At 40.3% G+C, this 17161-nt stretch overlaps 1 protein-coding gene across 3 annotated transcripts in view; it reads left to right on the forward strand.

Annotated features, from left to right (window-relative positions):
* The first annotated feature begins 469 nt into the window (after positions 1-469).
* The window catches only part of LOC101847937 (zinc finger protein 91), a 26763-nt gene continuing 10071 nt past the window's right edge, over positions 470-17161 (forward strand). The window contains exons 1-3 of one of the 3 annotated variants that reach the window (XM_005092350.3): positions 498-645; positions 7171-7260; positions 10796-15785. In XM_005092350.3, the coding sequence (XP_005092407.1) occupies positions 10983-14063 (3081 nt within the window). In that variant the 5' untranslated portion in view covers positions 498-645; positions 7171-7260; positions 10796-10982 and the 3' untranslated portion in view covers positions 14064-15785. Of the gene's footprint in view, positions 646-7170; positions 7261-10795; positions 15786-17161 lie in introns of those variants that run through there. The other 2 variants (XM_013079232.2, XM_005092351.3) reach the window with 2 other exon arrangements.

Consider the following 17161-nt stretch of genomic DNA (forward strand, 5'->3'; position numbering starts at 1 on the left):
CCTAAAAGCATTTTAATGTGATTTTTATTAGGCTATTTGGCTAAACTTTGACATTTTATTTAGAGCTTGGGGATGGGGCAATGATTGCTTGAATAAGTCATGTAAACAATATACTCAACAGAAAAGTAAGTTTTGCTTTCTCCAGAAAGTTGTATGTGGTGCCATACTTTAAAAAACTTAACAAAACACCATCAGGCACTCCTTTCTCCAGTTGCCTCCCATAAAAAACTCGCCCTTTAAAGGCCTACTGTAAATAGCAATATTGATCTACATGCTTATGAAAGGTCTTTGGCGCAAACAAGACATCAGGTAGACGACTTTTGGTGAAATAGCAGATATTTCGACTTATTTAAACTAGAGGTGATTTAACCTGATGCATTTTAGATTAGAGGCCGGCTTTATGTTGCAAGAAAAATAGATCTACTGGACTGAACGTAAACCCCCTAAAATTGTGTTTCTTCTGTTTTAAAAGGAAAGTTTGGCTTTCACATTAGATCTATGGCCTTATTGGCAATTTGGCAAGCAGAGGACGGCGGTGGACGGCCAACGCTAATGGAGAGTCAGACCTGCAGCCGGTCGATACAGTTAAATTAATGGTCAAGCTTGGCCAATAACATCACCGAAATGTAAATGCTTTTTCTACAGGTAATGAAAATTGTTTGATTGTTATCTATTTGAAACAAACCCGTCCAGTGTTTTCTTGTGACGGTCTCCTTCCACTCTGACGCTGTCCTGCCCCCCAAAAAGCCAAAACAAACTCACCCATCAGGACCAGCAGAGGCCAACACCCAACTGCAGAAGTGCAACATAATTTAGATCTCTAGATCTGGAATCTAGATATATATATCTAGATCTAGAAGGCTATTAGATATAGAATCTAGATTTAGATCTAATGTTCTAGATCTAGATCTAGATCTAGATCTAGATTTCTAGATCTAATCTGCAAGAAATGTGTTGGTCAGTTGTTGTGCCTTCTTGTTTATTTTGCCTTTGCAGGGCTGCCTAAATCGGCCCTCTTTGGGAAATTGCCTTCTACCATTGGCAGCCATTCTGAAACTGATAATTTGCCATGTACGTGAAGAATGTGTGTGTTTTTTAAAAGCCCCCTGATACACCCACTGTTATTTATGGCTAATGCGCATGGCCACCTCTATTCTATTCTCACTCCGGGTGAGAATAGCGCAGGCGAGCCTTTTGGCTATTCAGCTATTCTCACCCGGTGTGCGTTCACCGTTATTGCCTAGGCCAACCAGTGTTATGTTCACCCTGAACCACAGAATTCTAAATTGTGATAACAATAGTAGAATTCTGTGCCGTGAACAAACGTTCCAGCGCTCTTGCGTATTACTGTTTAGCCTAAAAAATTGGCCATTGCAATGTCTGTGGGCAGTGGAGAGAGAGAGAGAGAGAGAGAAAGAAAGAGAGACGAGTAGACCCTAGCAGTAGGCTAGAGCGAAAACTTCAGGGCAAAACAGAATGGCGACCCGCATAGTTCGGCTCGATTTTAAAAGTTAAATAGCCGTAGCATAGACAACCAAATTAATTCACTTTTTGTGTTTTATTTTAACATCATTTTTAAAACTTTGCTTTGGTCAATTTGATCATCCACACCGATAGACAGTATTCAGAAAGAGACAGAGAGAGAGGGGAGGAGTAGATCTTGCGAGAACTTCTGGGCAAAACGAAATGCCGACCCCCATAGTTCGGCTCGATTCGAAAAATGAAACAGCCATAGCATCTTTGTAGACGACCAAATTAGTTTACTTTTGTGCTCTAACGTCATTTTTTCTTTGCTTTTGTCAATTTGATCATCCACACCGTATAGTCAGTATTCCGAAATTAGGAAAAACAGGTCTTGTTTCACACTGGGTGAGAATAACCAACGCTGGCAAGTCTCACCAGGGGTGAGAGGTCGATCGTATTTTTATTCTCACCCCGGGTGTGGCCACTTCCAATGCACATTAACCCTCGCCAATAAGCCTATATCGGCACCATGCCTTCGTTCTGTTCCCGCGTCAGTCTAGCCCCTGGCTCAGCGCTCGCGCGCCGAGCACCATCTCCCCTTGAATTTGGGGTAAATTTTTACTTACATGCACTCACACATAGATGCATTGATTTGAGGGCTAAACTGCCACAATTTTTGCCGTAGAACACGTATGGCCCCTAAAACCCTTGCAAATCAATTGTTTTCAGTAAATATCAATCTTAATTGCCAAAACATCAAATTATTGTGAAGAAATACAGGGGCAGGGGCCCCCCTGATACCCCCCTGATTCTTTTTAGGAAACCCCCATGATATTGTTAAATTTACTATTTTAAGTATTTTCAAACATCAATAACTCGATAACTATTGATTTGCGGCAAAAATGAAGACCATATTAAAAATATTAGTGTTTAGCATGCAAAATACTAGATCTACTAGAAAAGAAGTAGAAAATGTGAACATGAGACGGATGCATTTTTTTTATAAGATAAAACAAAAACGAATTTGGGTCCCGAGTCGGATCCGCATTCACATAGCTGAAGTGTGTGTGCGCCAGTCTGCTTGAGTTTGTGTGTGTTTGTGGCCTTCTTCTTGAAATGCCTGCGTTGGTTTGTATCCGAAGCATACACGTCTCATTCAAAACACGCCAAGTTGATAGCTCTAGATGTTCGTCCAATGAAATTATGAAGAAATTGACCCACTTAGACATGATGAGGAGCTCGAAAGGATAGTCAGGAAACAAGACTTCCATTTTTCTATACAAAACATTTTAAATAAGCTTGATTTTGTATGAAATGATACTACATGATAAAAAAAAGGGAGGGCCTATTTGCAATGCCGCGTTGCCATTAGCGCCAGTGCTAAATAAAACGCTGTGCTGCGATTAGCGCCAGTACTAAATAAAACGCCATGTATTAGCCTAGGCTATATGAAGCTTAATCTACCTTTCGTTGCGGAAGTTCTGATGGCCGAAGTGACAGTGCGTCTGCGTTTGAAGCCAAACCATTATTTTATGAGCGTGGGTTCGATCCCGGTCCTGGAAGTTTTTTTTGTCCTCTTCTCGACTGACCAACAAATTTTCCCCAAAGTTAGATCTATAACTTGTTGCTTTGTAGTTATTTTTTTAATACTGTTGTGAAGCATGCAGATTCTGGTTTTGTTCCCAAGAGGAGCTCTGTACAAAGTAGGCCGTAGTAGTATAGCCTATACTTTTCCTTTTACCTGTTTAGGCCTGGTTAAAGTTCAACAGTGGCTTTTCTTGGTCTGTGAGTCTAAATAAAAAAAAATAAAAAAAATTTAGGCCGGCACTATTTCTCCGAACGTTTGGGAAAATAAAGTTGGGCACTATTTCTCCGAACGTTCGGGAAAATAAAGTTGGGCACTATTTCTCCGAACGTTCGGGAAAATAAAGTTGGGCACTATTTCTCCGAACACTCTGAAATCTCATCCTTTCTCGCAAATTTCGGATATTATATAGATCTATGATTATAGTATAGGCCTACCAAAGATTGTTCGTGTACAATATGGTTCAAGCGGTCCAAAAAATGTCCGCAGTAAATATTTATATAAACAAATGCTACAATTCCAAAGTTTTTCACTACAGATATGGCGTGTTGCCTATGAAGGGTACTGCTCTTAAACGTAATGTGTTGTGTTCACTCGGGTGCTGTCTAGATCTAGATCTACGGAGGGTTATTGATAACGACACATAGAACTGGCATCTGCGTTTGTCACTGCTGCGACCAATGTACTGACACTGGCAAAGCCCCTTAATGTGTGTGATTCCATAATTTTCATGTAATATCCTGTACTTTTTTAAAAATTACGCACATTTAGGGTTAAAACAGCCAATCTTCTTCGGACAGGTGGACACACGCCCTTATTTGTTAATGTTTGTTGTTGTTTATGGGCTGTTCTAATTTTGATTTCTTTCTGTTGTGAAACCTTTCTTTTTCACGTTTTTCAAAGTATACAAAATAGAAACACAGGATCCATTCACTCCAGGGCTCATGAGTCGTTCGTCTCTTTCAGTTTCACTCATTCATTCAATTCCCGTGTTCTCTCCCGCGGCTCATCCCTGTCCGCATAACTTTCATACCCCACCCCCTCCCTCCAGGCACACACAAAGAAAATCTCACTCATTCCCTTGCACCCTGCGAACCATGGACAATAATATAGGCAAAACACTGCCTGAGCTGCATTCCTTTCTTTCATGAGCTGTGGACCAGGCCAGAGGGGTCGGTGTCGTCGTCTTGTAGTTGCTGTCGCCTGTGGATACTTGCACATTCTTCCTTTCACCCGCTCTTTCACTCACACTGTCTCTCCATCCACAGCTCAGCTCGTCAAACGTTCAAAAGTTGCCCACTGGTCATGTTTAGTTAGTGTGTGTACATGTGCATGATGGTGGTGGGTGTTACTGAAGGTTGTCTGTAGGCGGGCTTGCCATGCAGTGTTCCTTCCCAAATCAGAGGCAGAATGAAAGTTGGCGCCGAACTTTCGCAATAAATAGGCAAAAAATCACGAAGCCGGAAACCGTTCGGAGAAATAAAGATCGGCACTATTTCTCCGAACGTTCGGAGAAATAGTCACTTCGAAAAATTTAAGGGAGAAGAAAAAAAAACCCTTCCGGGACCGGGATTCGATGCCGCGCTTGGAAGCACTGAACATTAGACTTAGATCTAGGCCTAGCGAACATAGACAGCTTGTATACATTCCCTAACCTAGACCTAACTTAAAGACAACATTTTTAGGTAGATCTAGAATCTATTGCTTTATTATTGCATGACGACACAGCGGACAGGAAGCGTCTTTCGACTTGTTTGCTCAAACTCAATACTCAAATGATTATGATTATGAGAGATAAACAAGACTACATCTGGTCTACTAGACTTTTGTGCAAAAAATGCCGGAAACAATTGTTAGATCTAATCTAGATCTAGATTACCCAATATTGATCGGATTAAGACAACGTCATAAAAAAAGGAGTCAAATCCTAGGAGGTTTATCAAGAAACTGAGAAAGGTTCCACAATTCAGGCAGAACTACAATATTATCATGTAGGAACGATGGCTACTAGATCTAGATCTAGCACATCTAGATTTCAGTACATGTACTGGCGTTTCAAATAGTATGGGAGCTATTGAGAACGCAGCGTTTCAAATAGTATGGGAGCTATTGAGAACGCGGCGTTTCAAATAGCACGGGAGCTATTGAGAACGCAGCGTTTCAAATAGTATGGGAGCTATTGAGAACGCGGCGTTTCAAATAGTATGGGAGCTATTGAGAACGCGGCGTTGCAAATAGCGCCTGCCTAAAAAATAAGCTTCTTGTTTGATAGTTTTGAATACCATTGTGCAGATAGAAAGAACAATTTGAGTGCAAAACATTCGGAAATTGACCTGTATGTTTTGCACTCAAATTTAATTGAACAGTCCCTAGGCTTTCTTCTCAGTTGCCTGGGTGAATGGATGTTGATGGCCTGTGCTCCACTGGGAGTTTAAAAAGGGCAAGAGAGAGAGAGAAGAATGGATTATGACCGCCGGTCCATAACGTGAAGGACCGATTAAAAATTTGCCGCGTTGGACAGTGACAGAAAAACGTAAAGGGGGAAATGGAAAGTGGCTGTTTGTACAGGTGGCTGTCATGCCAGGTTTGACTGTATACCCTATCAGAGATGTTCTGTTATTGTGGTGCAGGGGTCTCAACAAACTCAAATTAGCCTGGGGCTGAATGAATGTATAGTTAAAGTGAGCCTGGGCTTCATCAAGTACTTCTTCCAAAAAAAAAAGTTTCAAGTATTTAAAGAAAAAAGTACAAGAGATGTAATCTTAATCTTTATTTCCCAATAGTAGTTCCAAACATTGTCTTTGTGCTGCTCAAAGAGCAGCCTCGCCAAATAACTGGTAGTCAGACTTGCTTTGTTGAATTATTGTGTGCGTTTGTACCTAAAAAAACCCCCCAAAAACATCATATATGATGAAAGTGGAGCATGCCTTACACACACAGGCATGCATTTAGGCAGAGACTACCCTATGAGGTTTGTGGATCTCCCGGCAGAGTGGGTGGTGTTTTGAAGATCAATAATATATAATGAATCAGTTCTTTCACCTTTTTATGAAGAGTTTGAGATTCACACATCAATTATCAATTTATAAATCTGTACAAACAGCTTGACCGACTTATTTTCTTGCCTTGCATTATATTTTTAATAGAAAACATGTTTTTCCATGAGTAGTGCAGTGGTCAATTTTGAAACTCCTCTTACAAACACCCCCACCTTCTGGCAAATGCTTCAACATCACTTTTCGAAACATAGCAGCAGGTGGTTGGAAGGCCGCACTGGAATGTCTTACTTGAACATTTCTTTCCCTCTTTTTCCTGTACATTAAATAATCAATGTATGTGATGTTCTTCTCTTTTCTCAAACAAAATGTGACAGAAGAGCATGCTGTGAATCCTAAATGTGATATTATAACCATTTATGACAGTGACTTCTTTTTGTCTTAAACTCACAATTTGTAATGAAAAAGTGGACAGTACCAGCATTTATTGAGAGCTTAATTAAGATCTTTTGACACAAGTTCTGGATTACTCTTTATGGAACTTGCTTTAAGCTATGTGAGAATGTGAATTCTTTTTCTGTATGGTTTTACAGACAGACTGTCTCAGCTATCAATGATAAATTGAAAAAGGACCCCAACTTTGTGATCAGAATATTATAGATAAACAGACACTGATACTGACAAGTAGCGTCAAGTAGTGGGATGTTGGTGTTTGAACTGTTTTCTCTAGTCGTCCTACTTCTGTTTTACTTCCTTCTCAGACTTGTGCCATACTATGTATACCGTAGACTGCACCAGAAGTTACCTCTGCATGACTATAGAATTCAGTGTTTTCAGTCGCACATGCAGGCCTTTTCTGATCAATGTGGAAGCTAAGAGATAAAAGGTATATATTTATAGGTTGAAATTATAGTATATGGGATCAGCAGTTAAGTGTTAGGGTTGGTTTTGTCCCTTCAACCTTCAGCGTTGTCTTCCCACTGTCCTTTCTGGAACCTTGATCCCAGACCCACAGCTGTTTCCTTTGACATGAAATCTCATTTGTATTCCAAACGAATGTGTGTTGCCGCACGGTACCGGTTTCCGTACACTTATCTGCTTTCCTTTGTTTTGATCTCGTGCCAGCGAGTTTTTGTCTGACATCGAAGCCTGGTGTTAACTTGTCCACTTGCTGTTATTGCTCCCATGGATTTTCTACAAAAACTTCTGATCAAGGTAAGGAAACTGCTGAAAATCCAGCACACTCGCTTGAAAGTTTTTTTTTCTTTTTTCTTTCCTTCTTTGTGATCAGACTTCATAGTGACCAGTAGTCATATGGGGATATTATTTGTGTTTTTTCAGTTGGTATTGAGTTGTTTTTTTCTTGCATTTTTATCAATTAATTTGCATTTCCAGTCTATTGGTCATTTATGTGTACGGAAACTGGTTCCTGCTAGGTACTCAAAATGATTGGAATATATGTCTAACCTTGGGATGTACTCTGTCGCTACTGTTGCACTTTAATGCATTTTGTTTCAATAGGTCTATTGTCTAGGAGGACAATTGTGGTGTAGGTTTCCTGTAAAATGAACATGATAAGAGGTTCTGGGGTGGTGAATTTAGTATGGTAAGGGCACAAATGACAGGCGAAAAAAGCCCCTGCAATTTAAAGATCCAATCCAACTCCTAAACCTAATCTATCTGTCCATGTCTTTGCTTGTCATAAGCTCTGGCTAGGTCTAGTACTGGAGATTCTACAAAATGTTTGTACTACAACGTGTACACTCTTCGACTGTGCGTGTGGGGTATGCATGTATACTGGAGGCTTTCTTCGCACAGGCAGTACAACTGGCCGTGCCCATCGTTTTATCTTTAAGTTGGAACAATCACATAGTGGTGGTGACAGTGAGGAAGCATGCATGAGGAAAAGCACTTGAGCTTGCATTGGGCATTAGTTTCTTGGCTGTGTGGACACAAGAGTATAATATTATTATTGAGAAGCTAATAGTACACTCAGTTGTGTCTTTGTCTTGTTATAATTACCAAAGTGTAGAGGAAAAGTCTTCAAATTTGCTTTTTATGGGGGTTCTCAGTAGTCTTTGTTTACCCATTGATCACAGGCACATACTGAATAGGCGTTCTATGTGGGTGGTTGGCGGGTGCTCTGGTGTGGTTTGCTACTATTTTCCTATCAAACATCTATCGTCCCGATCTCTCCTTCTTTTTTATGTTTGTTATTCTCTTGTAACACCTCTTATCTTCTGCACTTCATGACCTTATTGTGTTGCAAGGGCAGTAAGAGTCTTACTAAAACTAAACAGAATAGGCCTTCTATTTACACCTTCAAGCACTGACTTACATTTACACAATACATGGCAACAAATTATTACACACATCCACAGAATGCTTGCTTTGTCGAACAGGCTCTCAACTGACTTAATCGTCAACACACTTACACACACACACATACACGTACACACCCACAAATTGGAATATCAGCTTGCTTGTCGACACATGAACTTGTTTGTATATACATATTATGTTCAGCAAGCCATTTATCGCTTCCTGTGGTCTACAGTAGGTACTTTGCAGCGTGGGCTAGTAACGATGCATTTGTTAATAATTATCCAGGAAGGGAGGGGGGTGAGTGTGGGGGGGGGGGGTGTAGGCAAATATATGTCTTCTTCTTCTCATTCGTGTCTTAATGAGTGCGGAGGCTGTTGTTTGCCGCAGGCCCCCAAAGAGTTTTGTATGTCCCTGCGTAGAGATGGGCCAATATTTCATTCTAAGTGCCTTGAGCATTGGGCAGGCTGGTACACATGTGGGAATTGTGGTTTGTGCTTGCACTAAGATTTGGGAACAGCTGTTTGAAGGATTTCAATAGCGTCCCTTTTTTCTATGTAAAAGTACCTCTAGGTCTAAGGGTCTCCATTTTTTGCCTCAGTATTCAAGCTTTTGTCAGTTTATAATCGTACCATGACTTCTTCATCGTGCTTCTTCTCATATGGCCATGCCTGACAAGTCTTCTTTTTATTGCCAGTAGCTTTCAGCAAAGACCATGGTGCTTGTAATGCTACCTGTGTCCTTAAGTTCCTTCTCGAGCTCATTTGCGGAGTCGCTGGTGTCTTCATTCTGATTGATGAGTATGCCGTGTCTAATTGTGCTGGTGCCTAAACGATTTGTTTGCTGGTCACCTTTTTTGTAATGATCATCCCACCACTGATCTACAACATTCACATGTCAACCTGTTGAATTAAGTATTAAGTGGTGAGGGAATGGGAGAGAAATAGAGAAATTGGTACGAGGTTAAAATGGGATGACTGGATTTTACTTTTTCACAATGTTATGAGCCTCAAGATTGGATAATGCTGTATGTTAGTGGCATTGGTAGTCTAGTGGTTGGGCTACCAGATTTGTGATTGTGAGATTACAGTTTCAGGGGTTCAAGGCTCAGGTATGACATTGTGTCCTTGAAAAAAGCACTATACATGAATTTTCCTCACTTCACTCAGGTAGGAATGGGTACCAGGCCATAGACAGCAAAAGACCTTGCCAGTATGTTAGTATTTCAGTGCCTGTAAAATGGCAACTTGCTTCCCATGAGGTTGAGATTGTTTAAGGTGGTGATAGTGAGATCGGTATAGTCGGCTTGGATCTGTTAACTTGTGCTTTAAAGAAATACTCATGTTCCCTTTTTGCAATATTATTCTCTTGGCTAGACTTGTTCTTCAGTTTCAATTGTTTTGACAATGAGCAAGAGTTGGGTCTTGTTTCTCTCAATCATTTCAGCTGCACATTTTGTTATTCAGGTTATGTGGGCAGCTCTTGCATTCAGTTTTAGCATGTTGGTTTCCTACCCTACATGTATGTGAGTGTAGTTTAGGGTAAAAGAATATGAACTGAATTTGACTTCCGCCTCATTTACATGATGAAAAAAATGCCAACATTTTACTTGTCCGGCTGTTTATCTTGGTCTTCTTTGTCTTGGGCATTTGTCTTAGGCAAGATTTCTATACATATTTTATTTAAATGGAAGAGAGAAAACATATTTGTTTGTCCTGTACTCCTTTTCTTGTGAAAAAATGATGGGGTATTTTTTAGAAACAACAACAATGATTCACTGCTCAAGTCAGACCTGTCAACCATCTCGGAAAATCTGAATGCAGAATTCAGACTATTTACCGAGATTTCAATGAAATTACCATTGTGTTGGAAAAACTCAAAATGTCAAGCAGGGCATGACAAAGAAATGAAAATGTTATTTCTGATTAAAGATAAGTCTGTAAATTAGATCAACATTCATAATTGACACAACAAATATTTAATGGAGTTGGAAATAAGGGAACCAGTCAGCATCAGAGAAATGAGTGCTGAGGCTTCTATAAATAAAAGATGGATGGTTCTTCATGAATCGGCCTTCTGAGATGGAATTACAAGTGGGAATTTTTTTTTGTATGTTAGGATCCCTTAATTAGTTTCAACATTGATGGATCCTTGAATCATGAGTGTTTGTATTTTATTTGGAATTATAAATGTTTCTTTCGGGAAAATGATCTTTCTGCAAAGGGAAGACCAGTGTTACAATAGCACTTTGTTGTTTAAAAAAGTATACATTTATGCTATGAAACAGCTTATCATCTTCCAGGCGCAATCGCACTCAATTGCACACATTCACATTCACTTTTATGAATGTTTGGGTATTTTTCCTCCCCACATCTCTGAATTTAAGACCATTGCTCTTACCTTTTTTTTGTTTTTGCTTTCGTTTCAGACAACTTTGAATCACAACTGGAGTACTGTTGCTGGGTCTTTGTCCATGTTGGCTACATTGTCATAGTTTGTGTTTGGGCGCCAAAGACAATCTCGACTTCATGAACATTTGTGCTCAGTTTGAACTTGATGGTCACTCATTCAAGGACTTGGTAGGCAGATTTATTCTGCCGACTTGAGTCACAAACATGGTTTTCTTCAATCCGGACAACAATTGTGTGGAAGCATTTGATGTTTCAGGACATGTCGATGTGTTTGTTGATGGAGAGTTTTTCTCCAGGTGTAACTTTTCCAAGACTGTCAAGGTTCACTTGGTGTTGAACTCAAATGATGGTTCTGTGAACAACCCTGATTCAAAAGTTTCTTCTGTTACAGATGGAAGCAGTTTTGAGAATGTACTTACTGGCCAAGCACCTTATCACAGCAAGGAAGTTTTGCCTGCCACCTCATTCCCCAATGTTGGTGATAGTCAATTCAAAGACAAAAGCCTTAGTATTAATGAGGATTCAAGTTTGGGAGTGGTTCCACAAATAGCCAGTGATGTCGGTGAAAGTTCCGGCATTGAGGGCTTTGCGGTCCCAAGTAATGAAGTGTCAGAGGTTCGTGACCTGAAGGTTTGTCAGGATGACTTGCAAGAAAGAGAGTCTTCACCTCTATCTGGAAATGAAGATGAGGATACTGGTAGCCCTCTAGTGAATTCAGAAGAGGAAAATGCTGGAAATCAAGACAGTTCAATAAATCAAAATGCTACTCTTCTTCCACAGAAATTTCCAGAGACAGAGGAATCTGCTTCTTACGAGTGTAAGTGTCATGCTTGTGGGAAAGGATTTGTCAGAAGAAGGCAGATGGTAGCACATGGCCGTAATCCTGACTGTGTGGTCAAGTGCTCAGTGTGTGATAAGAAGTTTTTGTCTGCTGCTATGTACTTTATCCATTTCTGTAAACGCCATCCCAACATTAACCCCAGGAGGGAGTTTAAGGAATACGTCAACATCACTAGACGTATCAAGTGGCGTGCTGATGGGGAGAGGGTCAAGTGTCCTTTGTGTCTCAAAATGGGGAAGAAGAGCAAGTTGTTGAGTCATCTGGAAGGTAATCACTTCAAAGATCTTTCCTACGTCTGCTGTGTTTGTGGCAAGTCTTTCTACAGTGAGAAACATTTGCATCAGCATTCCTTAACCCATGGTGTGGGTCGGCATCGTATGTCTGCTAGTTATGGTCCCTCAGATGGAAGAAGGAATTCTGCTGATAGGAACGAAACCTCGCTGCGGTTGCCAAAACAAGAATTGCAAGATGCTAGTGATGATGAGAGGGAAGAATCTGCAGTAGAACCCAGCTATGGGGTGGCAGAGTCAAGTTATGGCCAGGCTGCTCGCTCATCTGATGGGCTCACAGTTACCGTAACGGACCTTCTAAAAAATGTGGCTAGTGAAAATGAACAGGAAATGAGAGTCTCATATAATGTCGTTACGAAGGAGGAGGTTATTGAAGCTGCTTTTAACATTGGCGACAGTGTTGAACAGAACGAGTATTCCAAAGTACAAGACCAAGCAAATAATGACAGTTATAGCGCTGATACTTCTGGTGTGTCACATAGTCACAGTGCTGAAACAGAGCAAAGAAATGTGCAGCAACCGGAAAATGAAAAACATACCCATAGCGCTGCTGTGTCTGGAAAGCATTTTAAAGTACACAAAGGGAATTCTTGTGAGTTTTGCGCCAAATGGTTTCCCAACAGAAAAGCAAAGGAAGCTCACAGATTGAACCCAAACTGGAAGTTAAACTGCATCACTTGCAGTGCTGTTCACCCCTCAAAAGGATCATTATTTGAACATTACTGCAGAGATCACCCCTCTGTGCAGGACTTAAAGGAGCAGTTTGGTGACCAGTTCTCCTTTGTAAATTTGAAATTGCTCAAGGGTCAAGGTGTCTGTCCACTTTGCATGGCACCAGTGAGTGAGGATGAATGTATCAAACATTTAGATCTAGTTCACTTTAATAACCAGCTGTATTTGTGTTGTGTGTGTGGACATGAGTTAAGCACAGAGTCTGCGTGGTTTGAACATTGTGAAAATGAGCATGGAAGATGCTCTGCTAGGGAAGGGAGACAACAGAATGTTCGTGTCACTGTATCTGGTAAAAGAGCGGAGAACTCTATTGCTGCTATTTCACACATGAAAGTAAATGGACCTAAGAGTAGTTTTGAATTTCAGTGTAAATATTGCAAGAAGACTTTTGGCAGTAGAGGTCAACTGTTAGCACATTCAAAAAGAAAAATGTTTACTAAGTTACCAAGCATTTCTTGTAAGCTGTGCAGGGTACGTTTTGTTGATCAAGCTTCCCTCATAGTACATGAAAAGAAAAAGCACAGCGACAACCCGGGCCCTGAATCGCTGGGCAGCAATCTGAATTACAACGATGTTGAATGTCCTGTTTGCAAGAAAGTGGTGAAGAATGCGACTTTGCTTTATCATATTAGACAGTTACACACTGGGGAAACGATGTTTGAGTGTTGTGTGTGTGGCCGAGGACTTCAATCTTTTGCAGAGTACAAAAAACACTGTGAAAAAAAGCACACAGAGGTTGAGAAACCAAGAAGCAAATTCAGATGTTCTCTGTGTCCTCATGTGTGTCACACCTTCAGTGAGTTTAATCGACATAAAGCAACGCACAAGAAAATTTGCCGCTTTTGTGGTGAGAAGTTTCCTTTGGTAAGACTTGCAGATCAGCACTATGAAGAAAAACATCCAGAAATGTTGTTCCCATGCAATCATTGTGACAAAAAATTTCCCACTCTGAAACATTTAGAGACCCATGAAAAATATGCTCGTTTTAATCGTTTGGAGCCTTGTCCGAAATGTGGCCTGATGTTGCACTGCCTGAAACGACATATGAAATCAGTGCACTCTGAATTTCAAGAAGCACAGTGCAGCGTGTGTGGTAAAACGCTGAAGAGTGAGAAAAGTTTAGCACGTCACATGGAACGACATAAAAATGACCAGCTTGCCTGTCCCGAGTGCTCCAAAGTATTCAACCACCAAGGAGCTTTAGCCAGGCACCTTACACTGGTGCACTTTGCAGGGCAGGTCCACATGTGCCACGTGTGTGGGAAGAGTTTTGCCAGAAGGACGACTCTCAGGTATCACGAGCGCATTCATTCTGCCACCAAAATGTTCTCCTGTCCCCTCTGCAACCAGGGTTTCAACTACAAAGTCTCCTTGCTGACCCATGTGCGCTCCAAGCATCCAGGATATGAACTTGGTTTTTAACAGTGATTGTTAACAGGGAAGGAAGAAATAGTAACCTAAATTACTATTTACTATGTTATGACAGCTGTTAATATTGAAGACAATGAACATATTTTTTTCAGGTTCTTAATGAGGACATTGATCCTGTCAAATCCCTATTGTACATTGTGTGTTTCTTTTTATTGATATTCAAACATATTCAATGTTTTTGAATTCAAAATACTTATTGTGTAACACAATATGTAGTGTATGATTGAACTTGTAGCAAATCAGTACAGAAGGGCAGATGTGTCCCGGACATATGATGTTTTCATTGCGGGATAAGAAAATTGTGTATGGGTATTGTCCATATATTTTGAAGTGTTTACTGTAGAAGTATTAAAACTGTTTATTTTGTCTTAAATTTGCTATATTTCCAGCAGTTGGATAATAAGGATACAGTTGACCTGTTCTTAACACGAAACTAGACTGTCAAAACTCAGTAGTCCCTGCAAATCCCTTTATTATTTTATAATGTAAAAATTGAGTTGCACATGTACTGACAAAGTAATGTTTTTTCAAACCTTGTATTGTGTGTATGACCTTCAAGCATTACACTGAAGTATGTCAGAGACTCAGAGGTTTAATTGCTCTCATAATGATAATGTGTGTCTGATCGCTTAGTTTTTATGTTCTGTTTGGGATTGCATGTGTTTGAATATATTTATAAGAGAGTTCTTCCCCCCCCCCTTATTTCTCTCCCTATAGTTCATGGCATAAAGACCTTCTGTAATGTGAACTTTTCATACGGAAGTATACCACACGTGATGTTATCACCGAATAACATGATCTGCTATTTGCTAATTTTTTGTACACCACCGACAACATATTTATCCATCCCAGTCATCCCATTATTTGTTTATGTTAGGTGATTTGTGCAGTACTGTGCTTAAATTTTTTACATGTAAATAAAAAAGATAAATGAGGCAGTGTGTGTGGAATGAGGACTTTAGCAATGGTACAAAATGTCAAAGTCAAAAGTGGGCAAACTTAAAATTTTTTACCAGTGTTGCAATGTAGTTTTTCATTGTCTTCAGTTTACGGGAGATTGCAGTTGCCTGATTTTGTAGCTCTTTCGACCATTAAGATGAGCACATGTTTTGTCACTGTGTAAAAATGTGTAAACCTAATAGGGGGTGCCCACCATACGTGTTAGGGTCGGGTCGGGTCTGGTCGGGTCGGGTCTGGTCGGGCCTATCGGGTCGGGGTTGCAGTGCACACTACAGCCCCGCTGCGATTGTACTCGATGACCTGGAAGTTAAAGTAAAGAAACCTTTAACCTACATGCGACTACACAGAGGGCGTAAACCTAGTCTACGATTGGCTGGACCTTTGACCCAGGAATACATAAAATATGCCTGCCGTACTCTTGGACTGTGTGTGTGTGTGCGTGTGTGTGTGTGTTTGTGTGTGTGTGTTCGTGAGTGCTTGCTTGCTTGCTAACTTGCTTTTGTCTACGTGTCCACCAAAATAAGGCCATTTCCAGTCCAGGCTAATGTACGAAGTTTTTGCACGGTGTAGAAGTGACTCAAAAAGATCCGCGTCCACCGACATCAGACCAGGTAAACCTATTTTTAACCCAGTGTGTTATGATTACGAGGACAACAGACAGCACTGATGATTTATTTACCATTTTAAAAAGCTAAAAAGCAACAAATTATAATCATGGGAAAAATTGTTGGTAAGTTGGGAGGATGAGAAGTAGGAAAAAAAAAAAAAGCTGGGACTGGGATTCTAACCCACGCTCACAAAATAATATTTTTTGTTTCAAACGCAGACACACTGCTCACTCGGCCATCAGAACTTTCATTTAGCTAAGGGTAGATTAAGCTTCATATTTACAGCACTGTTTCAGGAAAGGGAAAGCGACATAATAAATTGAGATGTAGATCTAGAATCTAGGCCTAGATCTAGTGGACCTGTAGATAAGGTCTGGAGAAAACTAAAAATTGGCGGAAAATCGGAAGCTCTAAACATTAGAGAACGTAGATCTAGACACGTCCAAAGCTAGATTCTTGGTCTAACATGGCCTATTTTTAGCCGTCCTGAGAACGAAATAATCTAGATTTAGATCTAGGTCAAGTGCTTTGATTTCATTTTTTCTGCTGTTTTTCAGACCAAATCTGCTATTGTACAACGTTATAATGAGATACAACTTTATTGATCATGTAAAGTGCAACGAAGAAGCAAAAATGTACTTAAAGATGCAAATTTCCTTCCAAAATGAGTCGAATCGAGGCCAGAGTATAACTTAATGTATTCATGGGTCAAAATGGACCCGATCGCGTATGTGGGCACCCCCTATAAGACCTGTCAAAATGATTTACCTTTTTAAGGGGTTTGTATTTCTGGGATTGTGACATCAGCATGATGATTAAATATGTGTATGCAACACTGCACAATGGTATTGTTTATAGATTTTTTTGAAAATGTTTTTTCGTATCTTCTCTGACAGTTTAGGATCTGAAATGTTTTGGTCTCTCATTTTCTAGTCCTCGTAAATCAAAATGAATTTGTGGTGCCCTTGAAAAACATATAAGATGCACACAGCCATTAATCAAGACTTAACCGGAAAAGATATACGGTGGTCTCCAGATAAAAGCATGTTGGCAGCATGAAAGCAAATTGTTCCCAATTATCACTGATAAGCGCGCATTCCTAATTGACGACTGTGTCTAATAGCATGATTGTTTCTGCACTAGTGTCAGAAACAGATCTGCCATAAGATGACTGCTTTCACTTTGTACTGATGGCAGTGAAGCATGCACTTCGTGCCTCCTTTATTTCTTGAAATTTCTGCTTTGCCAGGGAGAAAAAGTTAAAAGACTTTATGGGAAAGGGTATGATACCATTGAGCTGTGAGGAAAGTCAGTGAGTGACCTATAACTATCCTAGAAGTAGAAAGAACGACTGTCGCTCATCCGAGTGTTTTGTGTGAACGTGCAGTTAGTCGGACCCGTCAGTAAAATTGTTTCAATCGCGCATTTGCGTCACGTGACATGACATCGCCGTGTGAGTTCAGCGTGTCGGGGACCGTCCGTAGACGGGGTCAACTTAAGTTCATGTATTTCGGGATTTAT

This window comes from Aplysia californica, unplaced genomic scaffold (assembly GCF_000002075.1).
Source record: "Aplysia californica isolate F4 #8 unplaced genomic scaffold, AplCal3.0 scaffold00045, whole genome shotgun sequence".
Classification (NCBI taxonomy): domain Eukaryota; kingdom Metazoa; phylum Mollusca; class Gastropoda; order Aplysiida; family Aplysiidae; genus Aplysia; species Aplysia californica.